The 22,236-nt window shown below is 37.9% G+C and overlaps 1 protein-coding gene across 2 annotated transcripts; it reads left to right on the forward strand.

Moving 5' to 3' along the window:
• The first annotated feature begins 1,612 nt into the window (after positions 1-1,612).
• Positions 1,613-21,235, forward strand: TNFAIP3 (TNF alpha induced protein 3). 2 transcript variants are annotated; one of them, XM_051997838.1, is made up of 9 exons: positions 1,613-2,862; positions 7,391-7,703; positions 12,238-12,428; positions 13,048-13,195; positions 13,409-13,579; positions 14,217-14,397; positions 16,246-17,153; positions 18,146-18,327; positions 19,200-21,235. In XM_051997838.1, the coding sequence occupies exons 2-9, from the start codon at positions 7,406-7,408 to the stop codon at positions 19,482-19,484; spliced, it is 2,364 nt and encodes a 787-aa protein (XP_051853798.1). In that variant the 5' UTR covers positions 1,613-2,862; positions 7,391-7,405; the 3' UTR covers positions 19,485-21,235. The 2 variants fall into 2 exon arrangements, with proteins under 2 accessions (XP_051853798.1, XP_051853797.1); XM_051997837.1 differs by having other exon boundaries at positions 1,615-2,862; positions 18,146-18,342.
• Positions 21,236-22,236: the final 1,001 nt, after the last annotated feature.

The raw sequence follows: 22,236 nt of genomic DNA on the forward strand, positions 1-22,236 counted from the left end.
TTTCTCCTGAGTTCTACCCACCGACTTTCCTAATTTCTTTTAAGTCCCAACTAAAATCCTATTTTTAATAGGAAATCTTTCCTAACTCCTCTTAATTTTAGCACCTTCTATTTCTTATTTTCTATTTACCTTATAAATAGCTTTATATATATTTGCTTACATGTTGTCTCTCCCATTAGGTTATAAACTCTGTAAGAACAGGGACAGACTTTTTTACTTGGTACATAATGGGCATCTAATAAATATTGATGATATATTGATTGATGAAGTTTGAAAATGTTTTGTGGCCTCTACATAAATAATGTATTATTTTTACTACTACTACCAATAATAACAATTATGACAGATACTAAATCTCAAATCGATATAGATCAATATAGAAAATTCCCCCTCGAAAGAGACCTGTATGTGCCAAAATGTTTATGACAGCCCTGTTTGTAGTGGCTAGAAACTGGAAATTGAATGGATGTCCATCAATTGGAGAAGGTTGGATAAATTGTGGTATATGAATGTTATAGAATATTATTGTTCTGTAAGAAATGACCAGCAGGATGATTTCAGAGAGGCCTGGAGAGACTTATATGAACTGATGCTAAGGGAAATGAGCCGAATTATATACTTCAGCAATGATACTGTATGAGGATGTATTCTGATGGAAGTGGATTTCTTCAACAAAGAGAAGATCTAACTCAGTTTCAATTGATCAATGATGGACAGAAGCAGCTACACCCAAAGAAAGAACACTGGTAAACTGTTTGCATTTTTGTTTTTCTTCCAGGGTTATTTTTACCTTCTGAATCCAACTCTCTCTGTACAACAAGAGAACTGTTTGGTTCTGCATATATTGTATCTAGGAAATACTGTGACATATTTAACATGTATAGGACTGTTTGCCATCTGGGGGAGGGGGTGAAAGGAGGGAGGGGAAAAGTCGGAACAGAAGTGAGTGCAAGGGATAATGTAAAAAACTGCCCAGGCATGGGTTCTGTCAATAAAAAGTTATACTTATTTTAAAAAGAAGAAGAAGAAGAAGAAGAAGAAGAAGAAGAAGAAGAAGAAGAAGAAGAAGAAGAAGAAGAAGAAGAAGAAGAAGAAGAAGAAGAAGAAGAAGAAGAAGAAGAAGAAGAAAAAGAAGAAGAAGAAGAAGAAAGAAAGAAAGAAAGAAAGAAAGAAAGAAAGAAAGAAAGAAAGAAAGAAAGAAAGAAAGAAAGAAAGAAAGAAAGAAAGAAAGAAAGAAAGAAAGAAAGAAAGAAAATTCCCCTTCTGGTTAAATGACTTAACTTAGCTCACACTCACTCTGTCACTTAGGCAGGCTTTAAATCTAGATTTTCTTGGCTTCTGAATTAGTCTGCCTATGATGATGGTTGACAATGGTAATGATGATGATAATGACGATGATGATGATAATAGAAAAAGCCTGTATCTAATCTTGCTTGGGCAAGTTACTCAGTGCACTAGGCAACTTTTAGATTATAAATTGCAGAGAAGATGCCAACCTGCATTGGTAGAGGGAGTTTCCTTCTGTGGCAGTTCCCTATATCAGTCATATCACAGTCCCGGTCTCTATCTCCAATAAATTTATCAGTCACACTAGCTGGGGTTTTTCTAAGGAAGAAGACAAAGCGCTGCTTGGAGGTCAAAAAAAGTTTGAAAGGATGGAGTGTTGTTGGGTGGGAGTGTGGGGTCACAGTGGGGCAGCTTGATGACCTGCCGTGACAGCCCAGAAATATTGTCTGCAGTTCAGTGAAAAAGAGGGCGAAAAGATGCTGTAAAGAAACATGCTCTAATTCCCTATTTTGTCCCACAGGCAAAGAACCCAGAAGTTATTAGGTTGAAATCTGGGAGAATTCAGTATCTCGGACCGATTGCTGGAAAGCTGTGATGAAGAAGGAGAAGGCAATGTGACCCTCTTTTTAACGCAACAGCCCCCGATGCTTCCTGGACAACCCACTCGCTAAATGCGAGCAGCAAGAGCTCTTCCCGAGCAACCATCCCACAGACATCCCCGGGGGAGGCGGTAATTAGCGGGTGAATGCGAGGGCGGGATCGAGGGTTTTCTTTCTATGTTTCCCCCTTCCTCCACTTTTTTTTTTCTTTTCCAAAGTGGGTGATTTTCATTTTTATTTTTTATAGAAAAAAGACGGCGAAAAAAAGAACCGTCTCCATTCCCATCACCGCGATTTCCACATGGATATGACGTTCGGCCCGTGCTTCCGAAATGCCCAGGTTGACTCACGCAGGGACAACCCCGGGTTTGAAGGTTAAGGAATTTCTCAGTCCCCGCGGACTCCGGGCCCCCGGACACCCTCCGGGAGCCCCCTGGTGGTCATCAGCCCTCTTGCTGGCTGGCTCTCTTCTGCCTGCCCCGGGCGCCCTTTGCACTCCCTCCCTCCCGCCCCTTGTCCGAGTGCTTTTCTGAGAGCCGCCGCTGGGCGTCACAGTCACATGTCGGAAAGTCCCAGAGCCTGGCTGGAAATCCCCGGGCTGATATATTACCCGGCCAAAAAGAAAGGAAAAAAGAGAACTTGCGCAGTCGTTTGCTTCAAGTTCTAGGATCTAGGATTGGAGCTTGCGGGGGTGGAGCAGCTAGGAGAGCAGCCCAGCGGTGGTGGAGAGTCGTCTCCAGGAGAAACAGCAGCAGCGGCTCCAGCAAAAACAGCCGCCGCAGCAGCAGCAGCTCAGCCCAGGGACTCAGGCCGGCCCGCTGGGACTACCGCAGCCTTGCAGTTAGAGCCAGCCAGTTCCCCCCAGGCTGCCCATGGAGCGTCCCGCCGTCTGTGCCCCTACGACTGTACCCAGTCTTCTCGTGCATTGATCAGGGATTTTGGCATTTCGTTGGACGCTCACTCCTGCTTCGCAAAGGTAACTTTTATCTTTCTCCCCTCCTTCCCCAAAGTTTCCTGGAAGATACCTGGATTCGGGGGGGAGTCTCCGGGGCCATTGCGAAGCGGCGAGCCCGATTCATTGCTAGCACGATTGGCACTTGGGTCTGGCCGCACGGGTTTGGCACTTGGGTCTGGCCGCACGGGTTTGGCACAGACTTGGACCCAGAGCGTTGTTGCTTGACAGTGAGCAGACTGCTTGCAGCTTGAGTGTTGGGATGGGAAGCGGGGAGGGCAGGCAGCTTGTGCTCGCTGCAAAGATGTTGGGAAAGGAGGGGGAATGAGGAGGGAGTGTGCATCTCAGGATCACTCCAGAGCTCTGCGCCTTTAAGAGAAAGTAAAATCAATTCGGAGACCTTTAGCTGCAAAGGACAGAATGTCATTTGATAATAGCCATTGGATTCAACTTCTTTTAGATGCTATTAAAATTTTGCGCTTAAAAAAATTGCTCTGCTACTCGAAGCAGGGATTCTTCATTTTCTGCAAAGGGCCACAGAGAATTTGTAGAATCTGGTATTCTCCGTTGTGCAGAATATAAATAAAGGATGATGTATTGGAAATGGCAACAAAACTTTGCGCTGGGAGTTCTTTCATTTCCCCAGGTATTTTACGATTGTGTAGCAGACAAGGTTGACTTTTTTTTTTTTTTTTTTTTAATTCCAGCAGAGGAAAAGTTCAGGCGATTTAAATATCTCTGCTCCAGTCCCACCCCTAGGTCAGTTAGCTTTGTCAGGCTTGGTTGTCCCACATCCTGCCACCTGGCCTCTTCAGGAAAGCTTGGGTATTAAGAATGGAGCTTAGCTCCCATGGATTGGTTTGAATCCAAGTCTCCCTGCTTCCAGATCTCTTCTCTTAGTGTAACCAATCTGATAAAGTGTTTCAAAAGCCCTGTTCTTTGAGAGCTGTCATTTCACCTGATTAAAGGAAGAGTGATAGCCCTGAAGTCTGAGACTACTGAACAGTGAAAGATTTAAAAGATGCAAACATAAGTCTTTAATATTACCAGAAAAGTAAAAGAATGATTGCCTTTGAGCAAAAGGAGCCACAATTATGCCTTTATGCATTTATTTATTTATTTAAAAAGAGGCAAAAGTCTGTCCCTACTCTTACAGAGCATGGCTCATTTATTGAGCCCACACTAAGACTAAGACATCATGTTGGCTACTGTGAAGGATTCAAAGAAGATCAAAATATGGTCCAATCAATGATTTATATATTCTTCCAGTTCTGCCTCCAGCATTTTTGGTGTACAATTTGGGATTTTTTGCAGCTTTGTATTTGTGCTTTCCAAAAATGGAACTGGGGTTTTTGTTGATAAATAATTCACATATTTCTTTATATATATATGTAATTCACATATTTCCATGTCACACATCAAAACATTTGTGCAAAATGGAAAAAAAAAAAAGAAAAGAAAAAGAAAAACCAAAAGGAAAAAAGAGAGGCAACTTCTAGACATGAATAACTTCTAAAGAATTTTGTAGTTCCCAGTGACAGAATTTGGGGAAATTTTTGTGAAATGAGTCAGAGAAATATTACAGAATATCATTTAAAAAACATATTCATAAGACTGTTTTCTTCTACAAGTATATATAGCAAACTTTTTTTTTGAGGGGAGGGGATATTTATTCTGTAGTTCCATGTGGAGCAAATCCAAGAACTGGAAACTTGGAACAGTGTTATTTTGTTTCAGTGGATAGTTTTGGAGGATGAAAAGCTATAGTTATGGTTTAGTTGCTTTAGGTTCTTCAATATTGATATTCAGGTGGCTTTATATGGATGTATTTTGGTTCCCAGAATCTAAGGAAGACTAAAACATTTCCCAACTATCCTGGTATTTCCCCAGGTAGTCCCAAAATACCTCCTTTTCTTTAGATGACTCTTGGACATTCAAGAATCACTGCACTCTTCCTTATAAATTGCGATTTCTAGGACTAGAAGAAGTAGTGAATAAAAGCAAATTATTTTTCACATTTTTCAGAATATTTTAAAGACCATCTTATGGTAATCCATTTTTAAGTACATTTACAAAGCATTTTTTTTCAGAAGTATTCATGTAAATATTGTTATTGTTTTTTTTTAGATGAAGCTAAGATTCAAATAATGCAAGTGATTTGCACTGGTCATATAAAGAAGAAATTAAGATGCAAATCAAGATTCTTCTCTTTAGTGCCTTTTTTCCCTCTCAGATTAATGAAGTTTATAAACATATTTCTGAAGAGGAAATCAAGAACATTTGAAAACCTATTACCACTACACTTGCATTTGTAGCATTGTGTGCCAGTCTTTGCCCTCCTTGTTACTGAGAGAGAAAATCGATCTCATATTTGGCCAAGGGAAGGAAAAATTATTTTCCTAAAGTCACATATAGCAATGTCAAATTGAAATTGAAATTAATCTGAAGAAATTCCATTGGAGAAAATCCTTTCACAATTTATAATAAAAATGATGAAAAAAGTATCAAGGTTCATAGTGATCACTAGGATTGAAATCCTATAAAGTAGCAGATGTCTGCATTAGTTAATAGTTTATTCATTTTGATAAACCAAGATAGAAAGCAAGGATCTAGACATCCTTAAGATATATGGTAGGTGGGTTAGTTTTTAGCTTTGGAAGAGTGCAGTGTAAAACTCTTCTTGATACAGTGCCAGATCCAATTCATTCTTGATGCATATCTTTGTTATCTTGAAGGTTCAGGAGTCAGATAAAGAAAGGGAGATATTTTGGGACTACCCGGGGAAATACCAGGATAACCGGGAAATGTTTAGGGATTTTCTTTGTGTGTGTGTGTTTTTTTTAAGTGAGATGTGGTAATGATAGGAAAGGGAGAGCAATGACAATACCTAGTGTTTACCACAATGGCTTGTCAAACAGAATTGGCTTGATAACTAGAATCTAATTTCATCCCACTCAGAAATTAATCTCTCCTGGTCTCACCCACTTTTCCATCTTTCTTCTATTTTAAGGCGCATTCTTATTAAAAATCTTAAAAACTCTTTCCATTGCCTCTTCAAGGCCCTCATTTTCTTGTACTGTTGATTAGTCATGAAGGTCCCTGGGGGTGAAGCAGAAAGTGGCATGCAGCCACTAGTTGGCATCTGGAGTACAATTTTTATTGATTTGGAGCTGAGTAATAATTGAACTCCAATTTTAACTATTATAACAGCTTAATTATTATAGACCAAAGTATGTCTTGAGGGATCCTGGACAGATAGTGAAGCATTATTAACTGGTTACTTTGTATACCAATTTCTAGAGGTTAAAAATTTGATTTTGAAAGTAGTAATTGTTGCATTCAAAACTTTTATTTCTAATACCTAACATCTTGCCTAGCACATCATAAATAATTTTGATATTGATTAGGAAGACAGTATGACATATTAAATAAAGTTGAGTCAGGAACGTTCCTTGGCGCTTGTGCTTCCCTGACTCTTCATCTTGGGCATTTAATCACTTAACCTTCCTCTTAATTTCCTACTCTATAAATGTAGGCTAATAAACTTTTGATTATAAGAATATCACTTCACAGAGACATTTTTAACCTTCAAAGAAATAAGGAATAAGGTGGCATAAAGTCTGGTATAGTGGAAAAAACACTCATTTTCACCCCAAGGACTCTAGGTTAAAATCTTTACTGAATCACTTACTACTTATGTGATTATAGAAAAGTTTCCTTATCTGTAAAAAAAGAAAAAAGGATTTGGACTAAAAGGTTTATCTAAGGTTCTCCCCCACCTAATTCTAAATCTATGATCTCTTTTTAAAAAAAAAAAGGTCTTAAAAATAAAATATATAATGGCTTTAAATAGTCATGAGAGGGAGGTGGATATCAGGTATTGTTTTTAAGAGAGATTTTCATCATCAGTGGTTTGATGGCATTGAACCTCAGATTTTGTTATACATGTTTCACTAAGACCCTAAAATAAGAGATGATCGATATGTCAATTGTTTATGAAAGCATTGTTTTCACTTTCTATACTAATAAAGGAATAAAAGATTTAAGTTCCAAATGCCAGCAGCTTAGCAGTGATAGGATCTCTTGATTGTTACTTGGGGGTGGGTCTATGGGCAGCCAGTGATTACACTGAGTTCATAAGAGTTAGCTAATGAATTATGGTTTAGAGGAATTAGTTCTCAGTGAACTTCATTCCCCTGCATCAGTCAGAACCAATGATGAGACACTAATTGTGTACCTTTGCTCACAGGAGGGATTGTCTCAACCACAAGCATTACTTAAACATGGGTTATTCCCCTCCTCCTCAAGACCCACTCTCCTCCTTCCTACTCTTGTATAGGTTAATCTTTAAAAGTGATGTAACTTGCAACAATCCAGTGTGAGTAAAGCTTCAGTAGCAACAAGCATCCTGGGAATAGAGGCAATTTAGGATTCAGTTGTCTCCGTATTAGGGTACTGGCAAGATTCAAACTCTGATTTCCTATGAGTAGATGTAGCAGAGCAGCTATTAAGGCTAGCCTAATTGTTTTTTGTTTTGTTTTTTCTTTTTCAGGTACTCTACAACAACATGGCTGAACAGCAGGTTCTCCCCCAGGCTTTATATCTCAGCAATATGCGAAAAGCTGTGAAGATAAGAGAAAGAACTCCTGAAGATATCATCAAGCCTACCAATGGGATAATTTATCACTTTAAGACCATGCACAGATATACAGTGGAGATGTTCAGGACTTGCCAGTTTTGTCCTCAATTCCGGGAGTTTATCCTTGTTGCTCTAATTGACAGAAGCATCCAGAATTCACTAGAAAACCAGAGAAAGCTCAACTGGTGCCGGGAAGTCAGAAAGCTTGTGGCACTAAAAACAAATGGTGAGTTTGTTGAGGTTCCTTCCAGTCTCCCACATGGATTTATTTATATGCAATAGCTAAAGCCATTATAATCAAAACTAGATGATTCAACTGACCTGGGAACCTCAGGAAAGAGGCAAGATGTTTTTATTTTTTGTTGTGCTGTTTTATGAGGTGAATTTTTTTTCTTTTTCTAATGAAATCTGTCAGAGCTTGAAGGGTTAAGAGAATTGGGCCTGAATATTTAAAGTGGGCAAAATCTACCTGATTTTGTACGTCCAGGTTGCCACCTATTAAAAAATTGCCTGTCGTAGCCCCAGTAAACAAGATTTTAAAGACCTCCAAACCCTTTCAAGGAAAGATTCATTATTTGCACAAAGAATTTAGCCTGTACTTCAGAGCCTAGGGAATATTAACTATAAATGTGGAGGGTTTGTGGACTTCAGCATTTTACCTGCTTTTTCCCTAACTATTGATACTTCAAGAGCTTCTAAAGGCAAGCTCTTAACCTTTATTTTGAAGATTTCCCCCCCTATTCAAGTTCATGGACACCCTGAAATCTTTCTTTTCTTTCTTTCTTTCCTTCCTTCCTTCCTTCCTTCCTTCCTTCCTTCCTTCCTTCCTTCCTTCCTTCCTTCGTTCTTTCCTTCCTTCCTTCCTTCCTTCCTTTTTTCCTTCCTTTTTTCCTTCCTTCCTTCCTTCCTTCCTTCCTTCCTTCCTTCCTTCCTTCCTTCCTTCCTTCCTTCCTTCCTTCCTTCCTTCCTTCCTTCCTTCCTTCCTTCTTCCTTCCTTCCTTCCTTCCTTCCTTCCTTCCTTCCTTCCTTTCTTTCTATCCATCCTAAGTCTGCAATGGCCAAATTAAGATCAGCTGCTTCAAGATCTCTTTCAGCTTTAAATCTACATCTGATGAATTCTTTCTCTTCTCTTAAGAATTAATACATTCTAGTCAGGTTCCCCCACCCCCATTTTTGAGCTGTTTTCTATTGGCTGTTGCTTATGACCTTTCTTCCTAGGATATTTGATTTCTCCCCCTGCAGGCTACTAATAGAGATGCCGGATTCTCCTTAAAAATCACAGCAGGTTCACAATTTAAGTTTGTTACTTAGTTTTAAATTATTTCTGGGTAACTTTTACTACTACTTCTTTAAATATGATTTGGTTTATTAGTTGTTGTGGATGTAGACATTGCAGTCTGTGGACATGTATTGATGACTGCTAGAGAGCAAACTCAGTGAGGTCCTTCTGTCTGGATAAGAAGTTGGAAGCACCATATTTCCTATTGTCAGTAATATTGCTAAATCTTGCTCATAAGAATAGATGATTTTGATACTTGCTGACCATTATGAAAAGGCAGTTATCCAGTGATGAAACAGCATTAATATTTGGCATCTTCAACTGGGGATGTTCTGTGAATAAAGACTTTTTAAGAAAATCAATAATAATAATAATAGCTAAATGTGTATAATGTACTAAGTACGGTTAGCAAACCACTTTTTTAAAAAATGCATACATTATCACATTTCAAACTTACAGTCCTTTGGGAATAGGAACTATAGATATTATTCCACTTTTATAGATGAGAAAATTGAGATTTAGAGAAATTCAATGATTTCTATAGCTAGTTAAGATCATGAGCAGTGTTTAAGCCTAGGTCTTGTCTGACTCCAAAATAATCTCTTTTATACTCTACATAGGTGATACTGCATTAGTTGTTGTCATAGAGAAAGTGAGATGGATTGTTTACATGGTTCCTAACACAGAATCTGGTAGACACAAATAGTTTTCAGTGGTGATGTTAAATAGGATTCTAGCCAGGCTGTGGTGTCTCCTGGGAAGTGGTTTTCATTGCCTCCCCATTCATTACTAGGAGGGATGGAGTCATAGAAAAGGGTGGGGATTGAGAAGGGGAGTGGCCTTGCAGAATTAGGAGTTTATGAAATACCAAACAATGCTTAGCTGGGAGTACTTTGCCCATAGTAGATATCAGCAAGGTATTAGTGGATTGATTCAGACTTGTTGGTTGTAAAGTAATTCATTTTCTTGAGGAAAAATTGCATGAGAAATGTTTTCTGTTGATTAAAACATTTTCATAATAATTTCATAATAATAATAAACTGGCATTTACTTTAGAAGAGATACCAATTTATCTGCTTATAGGAGTTTGAGTGTTATTTTCTAGGCAAAGATTTTTTTAAGCTTTTTTTTTTTAAGTTACATTTGCTTTTTCTTCTCCTTCCCCCTTAAAAACTCTTTAAAGTCTGAAAAGGGGAGGAAAGATATTCAGGAACAAAAACAAAACAAAACGAACAAATGCCATTTCATCTATGACTTTTTATGAACAATTTTTTTTTTTTTTAGCCCCTAACCCAACCTGTAGGGTGAATTATATAAAGTTACTGGATTGTTTGGAAGTGGGGGGGAAAGAGTTGGTAGGTGATTCACAATGTTTGCATTTGAGGATATGAGACTAGAGTGAATGAGGAAGGGAGTAGGTGGTATAAAATTGAAACTTCATGCGAAAAATTCCAGCGTCTATTGGCTGCTGCGATTTCACTTGTATAATGAATAGGTCTATTCCAGCTCACCCTAACCACACCCACTTGGAAAGTCCAGTATGCGCTTCACAGTTTAAATGTCTACACACCAGAACAAAAAGTACAATAGCAGTTGCTCAATTGCTAGTCAAATAACTTGGCACTGGGGAATTCCAAATGTTACTGAGGGAATTTTGTACTGGTGAGTCTCAATAAAGAACTGAAAGTAAGAACAAGGAAAAAAAAAAAAGCCTTATCTTTGCTCTAGATTTTGCAAAGGGGAAATTTCAACAGAATGTAATAGTTGCCACACTTTTGGCCTAGACCAAGACATAAACGATCCTTTTTCCGTTTATTTGCCTGAATATTTGTTTAGCCAACCTTGCTGTACAATATTCATGATTTAAAAACAAACAAACAAATAAGTGAGTGGAAAGAATGTTAATTTATGATGTATCTAAATATTTTGAAAAACTTTCTTAGGATGAAAATATCATGAGATTTCAAAACTATTGGCCTAGCCACATTAGAAAACAGATTATATTGCTTTTAAGCAACTGTGAGTTTCTCAGAGAATGTGATTGTCTCAATTCAGTTCAACAAATGAAACACAGATTCAGTGCATTTGTTGTTGAGAGTTTGGGAAAATGCAAGATCTGTATGTAGTTTAAGCTTTTTTTATTTCAAATAGTGCCTTTTTAAAGATAGTCATATTCACTTTTCTTAGAAATAGTGCCTTCAATACTTCAACCCTAATTACTAGGAGCACGGGCTGTTTGATCTAAGGAATTTCAAGCCCTTGTTTCCATGCCATGTTATGATTTTTAATGAGGAGTTGACCATTTAAATAAGTACTTTAAATATTGCTGACAAACCGAGCACCATACCACATTCCTTCAGAGCAGCTTTGTCTTGTCAGCCCTATATTACAAGTGAGAGGAAACTCCCAGCACCAAGGGTAAAGTACTTTAGAGCCAAGTCACTTCAGTGTGAGTCACTTACTATCTCAGTCCCATGCCTGGTAAGAAAAGCCAGGATTGCTTCCTGATGTTTGTATGTTTACCCTATGCTTGTTTCCTAGGAGTTGTAAAGCCCAAGTGTCATCAGCCCTGGATGGTGGGATGTCAGAATATAAAAGCAGAAAGGGATATAAAAGCATAGTTTGGGATCATTTCAAAATGTGCTCTTAGGTGTGATAAGGAGACACAGTTTAGACCCAGTTTTGTCCAGCTCTGCAACTAAATGACTTAGTGAATTAACTTAGCTGGTTTCTTCACCTATAAAATGGGAGATAATGTGGCCTGTAGCACCTTTTTTGAAGGGTTGTCATGAGGATGAAATGAGATTATGTATTTGCTTGGCAAACCCTAAAGCGCAGTATTTATATTAAATACATGTTAAATAAGGAGTCAAAGCTTCTTATTTTACAGATGAAGAAACTAAGGTAGCTAGGTGACATGTTAGAGCACTGAAGTTGGAATCAGACCCGAGTTCAAATCTTGCCTTAGACATTTAACTTGTGTGACTCTGAGCAAGTTAACTTTAACCTTTGTGCCTCAGTTCTGCACCTATAAATTGATAGGACTGAATTCCTTTCACTTATAAAACTGTGTTCCTATAGTGACCATAAAGGTTCAGTGGTGCTAGAACCCACCTCCAGTTCTATCTTTCCTGCATTCCATTACCCTTCATTAAAGATAAATTTTGAATATGCTTTTCATTACATAGGAATCCCCCACAAAAAATAAAACAAAACAAAAAGCAATCCTCCCCTCTTCACTATTCTAACTGTAAAATTTAGCCATGATGCTGAGGAAGATGCTTTAAATAACAGCACAGCAAATGACTTGAATATAGTTAAGTAAATGCTTTGTTCAAGCAATTGATTAAAATCCAATTGATTTGTCCTGGAAAGCATTCACTAGGCTTTCTAAACAAATTCTTTTTGCTTTCTTACTTCTACTTCCCTTCTCATCATTTCCACAGAAATGTTAATAAAATGTACATGCTCTTTTCTACAGGTGATGGGAATTGCCTCATGCATGCTACCTCTCAGTACATGTGGGGTGTTCAAGATACTGACTTGGTCTTGAGGAAGGCACTATACAGCACTCTGAAAGAGACCGACATCCGCAACTTCAAATTCCGTTGGCAGCTGGAGTCTCTGAAATCCCAAGAATTTGTGGAAACAGGCCTCCGTTATGACACCAGGGTAAGAAGATTCTGGTCAAACAAAGTGTGCTCCTTGGGAAATACAAAGAAGTTAATTCTCTGTATGTTTGGGGGATTGGAAGGCAGAGCAGGCACAGTTGTCACAAATGACCTTATGTTGGCCAAATCCCTGCTGGGTATCTCTCTTATAAGAAAAGAATCTCCGAGGGTGACTTTTTTTTCAGGAGCCACTCCTGGTTTTCATGTGTCATTGCCCTTATATTCATTATTGAGGCAGTGAGTCAGATTCAGGCATGTATGTATAATCCAACTCATCTCTCTCCAAATCACGAGTATGGAATTTTTGTGGACAATCTGGATGGTTTTTAATTTTATGTCACTTCAAGACTTTTTAGGTAAAGATGTCCCCAGCTTTCCTCACAGCTCCATAAGTAGCTTCAGTTTTGAGTTTGAATTATAATGGAAAAAGTCTCCAAAACAAAAAATGGGGGGAGGAGGAAAGGGGTATAAAAAGAAAGACATTATTAAGTTATTTAGATGATTTTTTAGAGAAGAGAGAAAATAAAACTGCATGGTACAGATGAATAGATCTAAACTGGGGTGAAGGAGAGGGAAAGAAAGACAAATTACATTAAATTACTTTTTTATTTTTTCCTTAGAATTGGAATGAGGAGTGGGACAATCTTATCAAAATGGCATCCACAGATACATCCGTGGCCCGGGGTGGACTTCAGTATCATTCACTTGAAGAAATCCATATATTTGTTCTTTCTAACATCCTCAGAAGGCCAATTATTGTTATTTCAGGTAAGAGTAACATGATTTCAGTTGAGTTGTTTCATCTGGTGTACATTTTAATCATTATACATTAAAGCACTTCTCCACTATAAAGTTTTCATCTCTAGAATACGGTCCAAAATTTTACTGCATTTCTTATGATGAAAAAGCAGGAAATAATTGAAAGGAATTTGGTGTGGATAATTCTCAGTGTATCATTTTTCCCCCTCTTTCTCTATACAGACAAAATGCTGAGAAGCTTAGAATCTGGTTCCAATTTTGCTCCTTTGAAAGTTGGTGGAATTTATTTGCCTCTCCATTGGCCCGCCCAGGAGTGTTATAGATATCCCATCGTCCTTGGTTATGACAGCCAGCACTTTGCACCACTTGTTACTCTAAAGGACAGCGGACCAGGTAGGAAAATTAAACTATGACTTTAATTCAGCTTATTTTAGATATTAGTGGTAATCGTCTCTGTTCGTATTTAGAGTTTTTGCATTCCTGATTTAAATAAAATTATGTCTTTCAAAAAGTTTTCTCAATTGTCACTTATCAGGTAAATGTAATGTTAGCTTTACCTAAAACCAGTGAAGTATTTGCATAAGAGTTAGAATTCTTTTAATTATACTCCTGTTAGTATTCTGAGTGCTAGAGGTAAACAGAATGGAGGAACTGTAGTCTTTTTTTTTTTTTTTTGCCAACTAAATGATGATTTAGATTTTAGGCAACACTCTTTTGGACTTTCCCCTGCTCCCCCTCCTCCCCAATCTGTTCATGGTATCATTCCTATTTATGGTTTCATGTAACAAAAGCTAGAAAGGATCTCAGAGATCATGTAGTCCAACCCCCTCATATTACAGTTGAAAAAACTGCCCAAAAAGTTGTGACTTGTCTAAAATCCTATGGTAAGAATTTGGACCCAGGTTCTCTAGCTTTGATCCAGCACTCTTTTTTGGTTTACTTATTATTCAGAAATGTACTTAGCATGTTTTTTTATTTCAGGCACTCTCATTTAGTAGAGTAAAACATCCACATATCATTTTCTCCTCAGAAATCAGAGCTGTTCCACTTGTTCACAGAGAAAAAGGAAGGTTTGAGGACTTGAAAGTTCATTTTCTAACAGAGCCAGAAGCAGAGATGAAGGAGAAGTTACTGAAAGAGTACTTGACTGTGGTAGAAATCCCTGTGCAAGGCTGGGACCATGGGACAATTCATTTAATCAATGCTGCAAAGTAAGTAACTTCCTGTATGTTGTTTTGTTTTTTGAGCATTTTTACACTTTATCCTAAAACAATATTCCACTAGCCTTCCACCTGAAGCTGAGTCTTAGCTTTGTTGGAATCTCCTTTAGGAGATTGTTGGAACCTCCACTGGGAAATAAAATGAGGACTGACCCATTGCCTTCTTTAGGAGGTATGAATAAATTAGGAATACCATATGATTGGTTTTTAAACTTAGATTCAGAAAGTACAAACCAGTTTCAGATAGCACATTAGAACAAGAATCACAGAGAAATTTTTTTTTTTTAATGTATTTTATTAAGGTTGTTTTAGTTGCAACCTTGTTGGATTTTATATATTTTCATATATGTACATACTGATTTAGACTGTTTATATTAGATATTACATATGCATTCAAATGATTGCCACCAGACTTCGGGAAGGGACCAAAGAAGCCCAAACTGTATGTTTCACATATGGTTAGCACAAGAATGCTATCCCTCTTAGCCTCTTTCTCTTGGAAGCCTTAGCTTCCTTTGAGATTGTTTCAATTCCAACATGTGACTTTTCTTGATTCCCACATTTATCACCTCTCTACCTGCCCTCAACATTACTTTTATGTATCTTGTGTTTACTTTCTCTGAATAAGAGAACATAAAATTTTAAAGATAGCAGCTTTTTCCCTTAAGTTTTTTCTATCCCCAGCTCCCTAAATGGTTCTTGGTATATAGAAGATATTTAATAAATACTTGTCAAATCAGATGGAATTGAATTGAAGTTAGAGAAATCCCTACTTCTCCTTGAAGATTTTTAAATATAGATAAGAGATGGCAACAAGAGTAGATGAAGGAAGCAGTGTCCCAGTGTTTAAAAAAAAAATTGACAAATTAGAGGGATGCAAATGCAAACAGAGAGCACCTGAGGATCATGCTAACTTATTAGTGACCACCACAAAAAGTTAACACAAATAGAAGCAAAATAAATGCATTTGAAATCTTAATATAATTTTGAGTTTCAGGAAAACTGGGACTAAAAGTTTGACCAGGCATTATTCAAAACCAAATCAATATTTTGACATAAAGGAGATTTTTGGGAACCTATGGAGGAGAGTTAACTTTCAAGTAATTGAAAGCAAAGTTTCCCCCTCCTCCTGTGAGGTTTAAAAGCATAAAGCATATGGTACAAGAAGAGTAGATGGTAGCATTTTCTTCAGATGTTGCACTATTTTAAATAAACCAAATTTGGCTAAATGAATATATCATAAATGTAGAGCTTGAAGAGGACTTAGGCTCTCTCATCTAATCCCATTTTTGTTGTTATTCATTCACTTCAGTGATGTCCAATTCTTTTTGACCCTATTTGGGGTTTTCTTGGCAAATATACTAGAGTAGTTTGCCATTTCCTTCTCCAGCTGAATTTCACAGATGAGGAAATTGAGATAAACAGTGTCAAGTGTCTTGTCCAGATTCATACAGCTATTAAGTGTCTGAAGCTAGATCTGAGTCTTGAGTTCAGGCCTAGCACTGTATCCACTATACCACTTAGCTTCTCATTTTACAAATGAGCAAACTGAGTCCCAGAAAGTGATTTGTGAAATGACAGAAAAGCGATACGATATTTCATATAAGGAAAGGATAGTTTCTTCCAAGAAGGCTATCCATTTTTTTTAAATATATGACTCAACTATACTTGTCAATGGATTAATTGGGGGTGGGGGTCCATGGCAATTTGGAAAAGAAGAAAAGAAGGTCCTTTAATAAAAATTCAGTTGTATAATGCTTATCTTGCCAAATTTCCTGTCTTGATTCTTGCCCCACAGGTCAGTGTTGTAAATGCTGTCCCACTTTTCTTGGTCTCTAGGTTGGATGAAGCTAACTTACCCAAAGAGATCAATCTGGTAGAAGACTACTTTGAGCTTGTTCAGCATGAATATAAGAAATGGCAAGAGAACACTGAACTCAATCATGGAGAAGCCCATGCTAGGAATGGGTTAGAACCCCACCTTCCCCAGCTTTCCCTCATGGAAGTCAAATGTGAAACCCCAAACTGTCCTTTCTTCATGTCCGTAAACACGCAGCCTTTTTGCCATGAATGCTTTGAGAGGAGGCAAAATACACAAAATAAACCCAGAAAACAGAACTCTAAACCAGGGGTGGAGAAACTCAAGGGGATAGGACTTGGTGAAGCTTGTGCACCCACGGGGTGGAAGCCTGAGGAATTGCCAGCAATGGGGCCTCACTCTGCTCCCCCAACTGCTCCCAGCCTCTTTCTATTTAGTGAAACAACCGCAATGAAATGCAAAAACCCTGGATGTCCCTTCACCCTGAACGTGCAACATAATGGCTTCTGTGAACGGTGTCATAATACTCGGCAACTCAATCCTGGCTGTGACCTAAGCAACCATCGCCATTTGGAAGCTGGGAAGTGCCAGGCCTGTCATCAGGATGTCACCAGGACCTTTAATGGGATTTGTAGTACTTGCTTCAAAAGGACTACAGAGTCTTCCCCTATCACCAGCTCCAGTTTTCCTCCTTCTTACCATCAGAGATCATTCTCTGATCCCTCGCAGCTGAGCCAGAGTATCCATCAACATCCCTGCCATAGAACTGGTCATGAGGCCGCTTCTGGGACCATCTCCCAGGCTGGGCGAAACCTGGAGAACAGGACTGGAACCAGTAAATGCCGAAAAGCTGGCTGCATGTACTTTGGGACGCCGGAAAACCAAGGCTTTTGTACTCTGTGTTTTATCGAATATCGAGAAAATAAACGTAAGTGGAACTATATATCCTGAGATACCATTTTTCAAAAAAAAAAAAAAAAAAAACCTGTCATTTGTGTAATATTTTTAAATTTGCAAAGTATTTCACATGCAGCAAGTAGCTTTGACAGAGTTCGTCTTTCTTTGCCAATAATACTGTGACCCAAAGAAAGGGAAACATTCTAGGTGACAGGCAGGCATGATTGACTGTATACAAGATGACCTATTAAATTTTGTTTTGGCTGAATTCAAGGAAGCAGTAGAAACTTGGGAGTAGAAGGGGAGCAGAAAGCTGATATTCTATTAACCTAATTGAAAAGTGGGAAATGAATTTGCAATGAGTTTCTTGAATTTCAACCAGTGGGAAAGTGATTCTGATTCTAAATAAAATTATTCTTTTGAAAAATAGTAGTTCCACATGTTATAGCCATGTATCACTATTCGAATATGTATCTTATATATTAAGAAGAAACATGTACATTATCTTCAAAAAAAGAATGCTCATAGTGTAAGAGAGTTATTACCAGGTGAATACACATTAGTGTGATAGAAAATATTATCCTTTTTTTCTCTCTTTTGTGATTTCAACCTGTCTGATGATTTGATAAAATTTCTATAAAGAGAATACTCAGAAGGGAGAAGGTACTACATAGACTGATGGCCTTTGAATTTGGTCAGTTCACATTGTCCTCCTCCCTGATTATTTTTGAATATCTGGAGGATATGGAGAAGCCTTTTAGAAATCTTTTTCTTTAAAAAGCTTTCTGTACTTTGGCAAAAAGAAGGGATTCATTTAAGAAAACAGAATGTTCCAATTGTAGTATTTATCCTTTTTTGTTGGTGGTGGTGGGAGGAAGGGTGCTATCTAACTACAAATGGCAATACTCCATTTTTATTTTTTCTGAGCTTCTACTCTGCATTTAGAGTTGATTTAATTTTGTAATCTCTACATCTTCATAACTGCTTAGTTGCCTATACTGATTCACTTATATTTCATTCCAGGTGATCTCCCTGCTTCTGGTCAGACTGATCCCTCAGCCTCTAGGTTCCAGAATGCCATTCCTTGTCTAGGGAGAGAATGTGGCACCCTAGGCAGTACCTTGTTTGAGGGATACTGTCAGAAATGTTTCATTGAAGCCCAGAACCTGAGATTTCGTGAAGCAAAAAGGACTGAAGAACAGCTGGTGAGACAATCAGAGGTATATAAGAGATGGTAGCCAGCCCTACCACACATGTGTGATCATTAGGGTCATATGCTTTCTTTCCAAAGTAATAAGTAGGCCTTCCGAAAGAGTTCCAAAAGAGAAAGAGAGAAAGAGAAAGAGAAAAAGATAGAGAGAGAGAGAGGGGAAGGAAGGAAGGAAGGAAGGAAATAAGCCATAATATTTATATATGTGGAGCTTTCTAAATACGTGATATGACATTCCAAGATAATTCAAATTGAATCCATTAAATTGGGGCAGAATTCTCAATGACTGGCCAATGCAGATGCTTCCTAATTGGAATGGCAAGGGGCAAAGGCACTGGTTGTGAAGTAACTTTCAAAGTTACAGGCATGTGCTTATGAGAAAAAAAAAAAGCTTTATTAATCAGGAAATAAGCTCAGGTTTTTATGTGACTCACAATCATTGAGGGGAATGAGGGCGTTAAGAGTTTTTTAGTGTGGCCCTGCTATGGTATTGGTCTTTCTGCATGACAGAGAGAGGAAAGTATAGTAAAATTATGTAAAGCAACAAACTCTTCCCCTCCTACTCTTTCCCCAATAGTTACAGCTTGGCAAGATTTGTGTTACAAATAGTGATCTGAGGAAATCAGCTCAACTTTATTAAAGTCTCTTTGTCTTTTTCTTGTACTTAAAAGGTAGAACTTTTATACTTTCCCCCCTTTAAAGACCTTGACATGAAAATCAGTCTATGAGTATTTTTTCATATTTTTTCCCCTAGAAAAGATAATAGTGTTGATAAATTAAGAATGTCCCAGAAAAAAAATATCAAGTGAATTTTGTTTCTTTCTTGGACTTTGCAAACTGACCATTCTTTTGAATTTTTCTTTTCAGAGATCCAACCAGTGCCGGGACATTCAGCGAACAGTCCAGAGCTCTCAGAGAAAAAAATGTGCAAAAGCCGCATGTAAGAACTTTGTGGCCCACAGAGGGGAAGAGCTGTGTCCAGAGTGCCAGCGACATAACCAGCGACTAGGGCCTGGCATCCCTAGGGGAGAGCCCGCTAAGGAAGAGCTGCCTAAGCAACGTTGCCGAGCCCCAGCCTGTGATCACTTTGGCAATACCAAGTGTAATGGGTACTGCAATGAATGCTATCAGTTCAAACAGCTATATGGCTAACCAGAAAGAGCAGGACCACCTCCCAGATGTGAAAGAGTATTTTTTTTTTGGCCAAAATGGTGCTACCTTGTGTACATTTGGCTGTTTCACTGGGGCTTGCCCCTGGAATCAGGTTTTAGCATATAGAGAGTAGGTTTTTAACCGGGATCTGGCAGCAACTATGTTCACCTGAGGAACGGTGAGTCCTAGGGCATCTCTAGAAAAACTTACCTCCTGCCCTAAGATATAAAGTCTTGAGTTTGGCAGTTGTTGCTTTCAAGGATCATCTCAAGGTCACTCCCTCTCTGTGAGTTCATCCTGTCTCCACATTCTAAGATCTGGAGACGTAGAGAAATCTGGAATGCCCACTGTATCAGGACACAAAACTTGTATTTTGGGGTGTGAATACCTCTTTCTCACTTTGTGAGCTCTGTCTGATGTCAGAGGGCAAAGATACATATTAGAAGGCACACAGAATGATGAACCCCTTTTTGCCTTAACTCCCAGCTCAGGATGTCTCATGGGCAACTAGGGAGTACAATGAATGGAGCACAGGGCTTGGATCAGGAAAACTCTTTTCTGAGTTCAGTCCAGATTCAGATACTTACCAGCTGTGTACCCTATTTGCCTTCATTTTCTCATCTGTCTAATGTGCTGGAGAAGGAAATGGCAGACTATTTCAGTATCTTTGCTAAGAAAACCCCCAGTGGAGTCATGAAGAGTTGGACATGACTACACAACAGTATGTCTCCTGGATGTGAACCTGGATTCTACTGGTGAGGAAAACCTTCCAAGGGATGCTCAAGCAAGCTCAGGGGGAAAATGTCTAAAAGGAGAGACCGGAGTATGACAGTATTCTCTTATCTGCTGGTTCCTTTCCCATGGGACATGACAAAAGCAGACCTGTTCATGGATTCTGGAATTCATCATTTAATAGCTGCTGAATCTAAGTGACAAGGAAAAGTCAGCACTGAAAAAACAAGCTGCTCTTTTTTCCCTTAATATGCACCTTTTAAAAGACAGAACTTTGGGGGGAAGAGGATATGACATAACCTTTTTTACTTGTCTGCTGTCCTCACCCTTAAAAGCAAATGACATGACCTGAGGTGTGAATGTCAGTTGTGTACATATATAATTAACTTGGGATATATATCTAGATCTGGAAAAGACTTCAGAGGTGACCTAATCCAACTCTTTGATTTTACACATGTGAAAACTGAGTCCCAGAGACTCAAAGTTAGATGAAAAGTATAAAAAGTAGGATTTGGACTTACATCCTCTGATTCCAGAGCTAGTCATATGTCCTTATATTATATATGAGGGATTATTTTATAATTGAATTATATATTACCCTAGTTGTAGAAGAGAAAAAAATATGTAATAACCTGTTTTTTTGGTTGTCATTTGGGCACAACGTGCACAGCTTGTAAAAAACAAAACAAAACAAAACAAAACAAACAAAAAAAAAAAAAAAAAAACAGACTTGCTACCTTTTTCCAAAGGAGTAAAAACTCAGATTATTCTTTATAATTGTTGATATGTTTTCTTGAAATTCACCTTATTTATTTTATTATAAACTTCTTGGTTATTTAAGTGTACATTTCTTTTGCTATTTGTAAAATATTAGAGTTTCTTTTTTGAGTTAATACATTCGCTCCAGTTCACATTGTGGGATTTGAATTATTCCAGTGTGAGAATGTCTGTCTCTTAAAAAACACTTTGATTTTCTCCTGACAAAAAAGGGGAAGAAATAAAAATTAAATTAATTTTGACTTCATTGTAATTCTTTTGGGACAACTGCCAGGGCCTTTTTCCCCTAGTTGCAATAAGAGGAAACTGGCTCATAATCTGAAATGAGATTGGTTTGTCTTCATTGCTAAAGAGGGCCATGTCCATCAGAATTGATCATCATATAGTATTGTTGTTGAAGTATATAATGATCTCCTGGTCCTGCTCATTTCACTCAACATCAGTTCATGTAAATCACTCCAGGCCTTTCTGAAATCATCCTGCTGGTCATTTCTTACAGAGCAATAATATTCCATAATATTCATATACCACAATTTATTCAACCATTCTCCAATTGATTGGCATCCATTCAGTTTCCAGTTTCTGGCCACTACAAAGAGGGCTGCCACAAACATTCTTGAACATACAGGTCCCTTTCCCTTCTTTAAAATCTCTGGGATATAAGCCTGGTCGGTAGTAACACTGCTGGATCAAAGGGTATGCACAGTTTATCAACTCATTTTTCCATTGTTATTATCTCATAGTCACATCTGCTCCCAAAAAGGGGAAGTGAAATTTCCCTAGTGCTAAAGATTTATTATGTATATTTTTGCTCTAGAATTCCAAGTAGAAAATATGTGGCAGATTGCCTACAGACAAGTCTTACCTATAAAGATACACATATACTTTGATTTTCTTGAGTAATTGGCACTGGTGAAAGCTTCTTTGCCAGTTTTTCAGTTTCTTTGCAAAGAAACAAAAACTAAAACATAAAAACAAGAATCCCAATTATGTCCTCTCATGTTCATTTGACTTAATATTTTATTATTATTTTTTATTTGTAAAGCTTTTAATTGTTAATGTCAAGTTCAAATACTTATATGAGTATGAAAGATAGATGAAATTTGCACATTTAGAATTACACTAGGATGAACATTAAACTTTTAAAAATTCTTTTGCTTTTAATAAGTAAATGTAGCTTTTCAGAAAAGTGTATTTTAAAAAATAAATTATTGGAGCAGAATACTCCTCCAATTGGCAGAGA

This window comes from Antechinus flavipes, chromosome 4 (genome assembly GCF_016432865.1).
Source record: "Antechinus flavipes isolate AdamAnt ecotype Samford, QLD, Australia chromosome 4, AdamAnt_v2, whole genome shotgun sequence".
Classification (NCBI taxonomy): Eukaryota; Metazoa; Chordata; class Mammalia; order Dasyuromorphia; family Dasyuridae; genus Antechinus; species Antechinus flavipes.

Excerpts from the sequence above, each read along its gene's own strand:
- TNFAIP3 (XM_051997837.1), top strand. The coding sequence starts at position 7,406 with ATGGCTGAACAGCAGGTTCTCCCCCAGGCTTTATATCTCAGCAATATG. Across the intron at positions 12,429-13,047 it reads GCCTCCGTTATGACACCAGG|AATTGGAATGAGGAGTGGGA; the intron begins GTAAGAAGATTC and ends TTTTTTCCTTAG. Across the intron at positions 13,196-13,408 it reads GCCAATTATTGTTATTTCAG|ACAAAATGCTGAGAAGCTTA; the intron begins GTAAGAGTAACA and ends TTCTCTATACAG.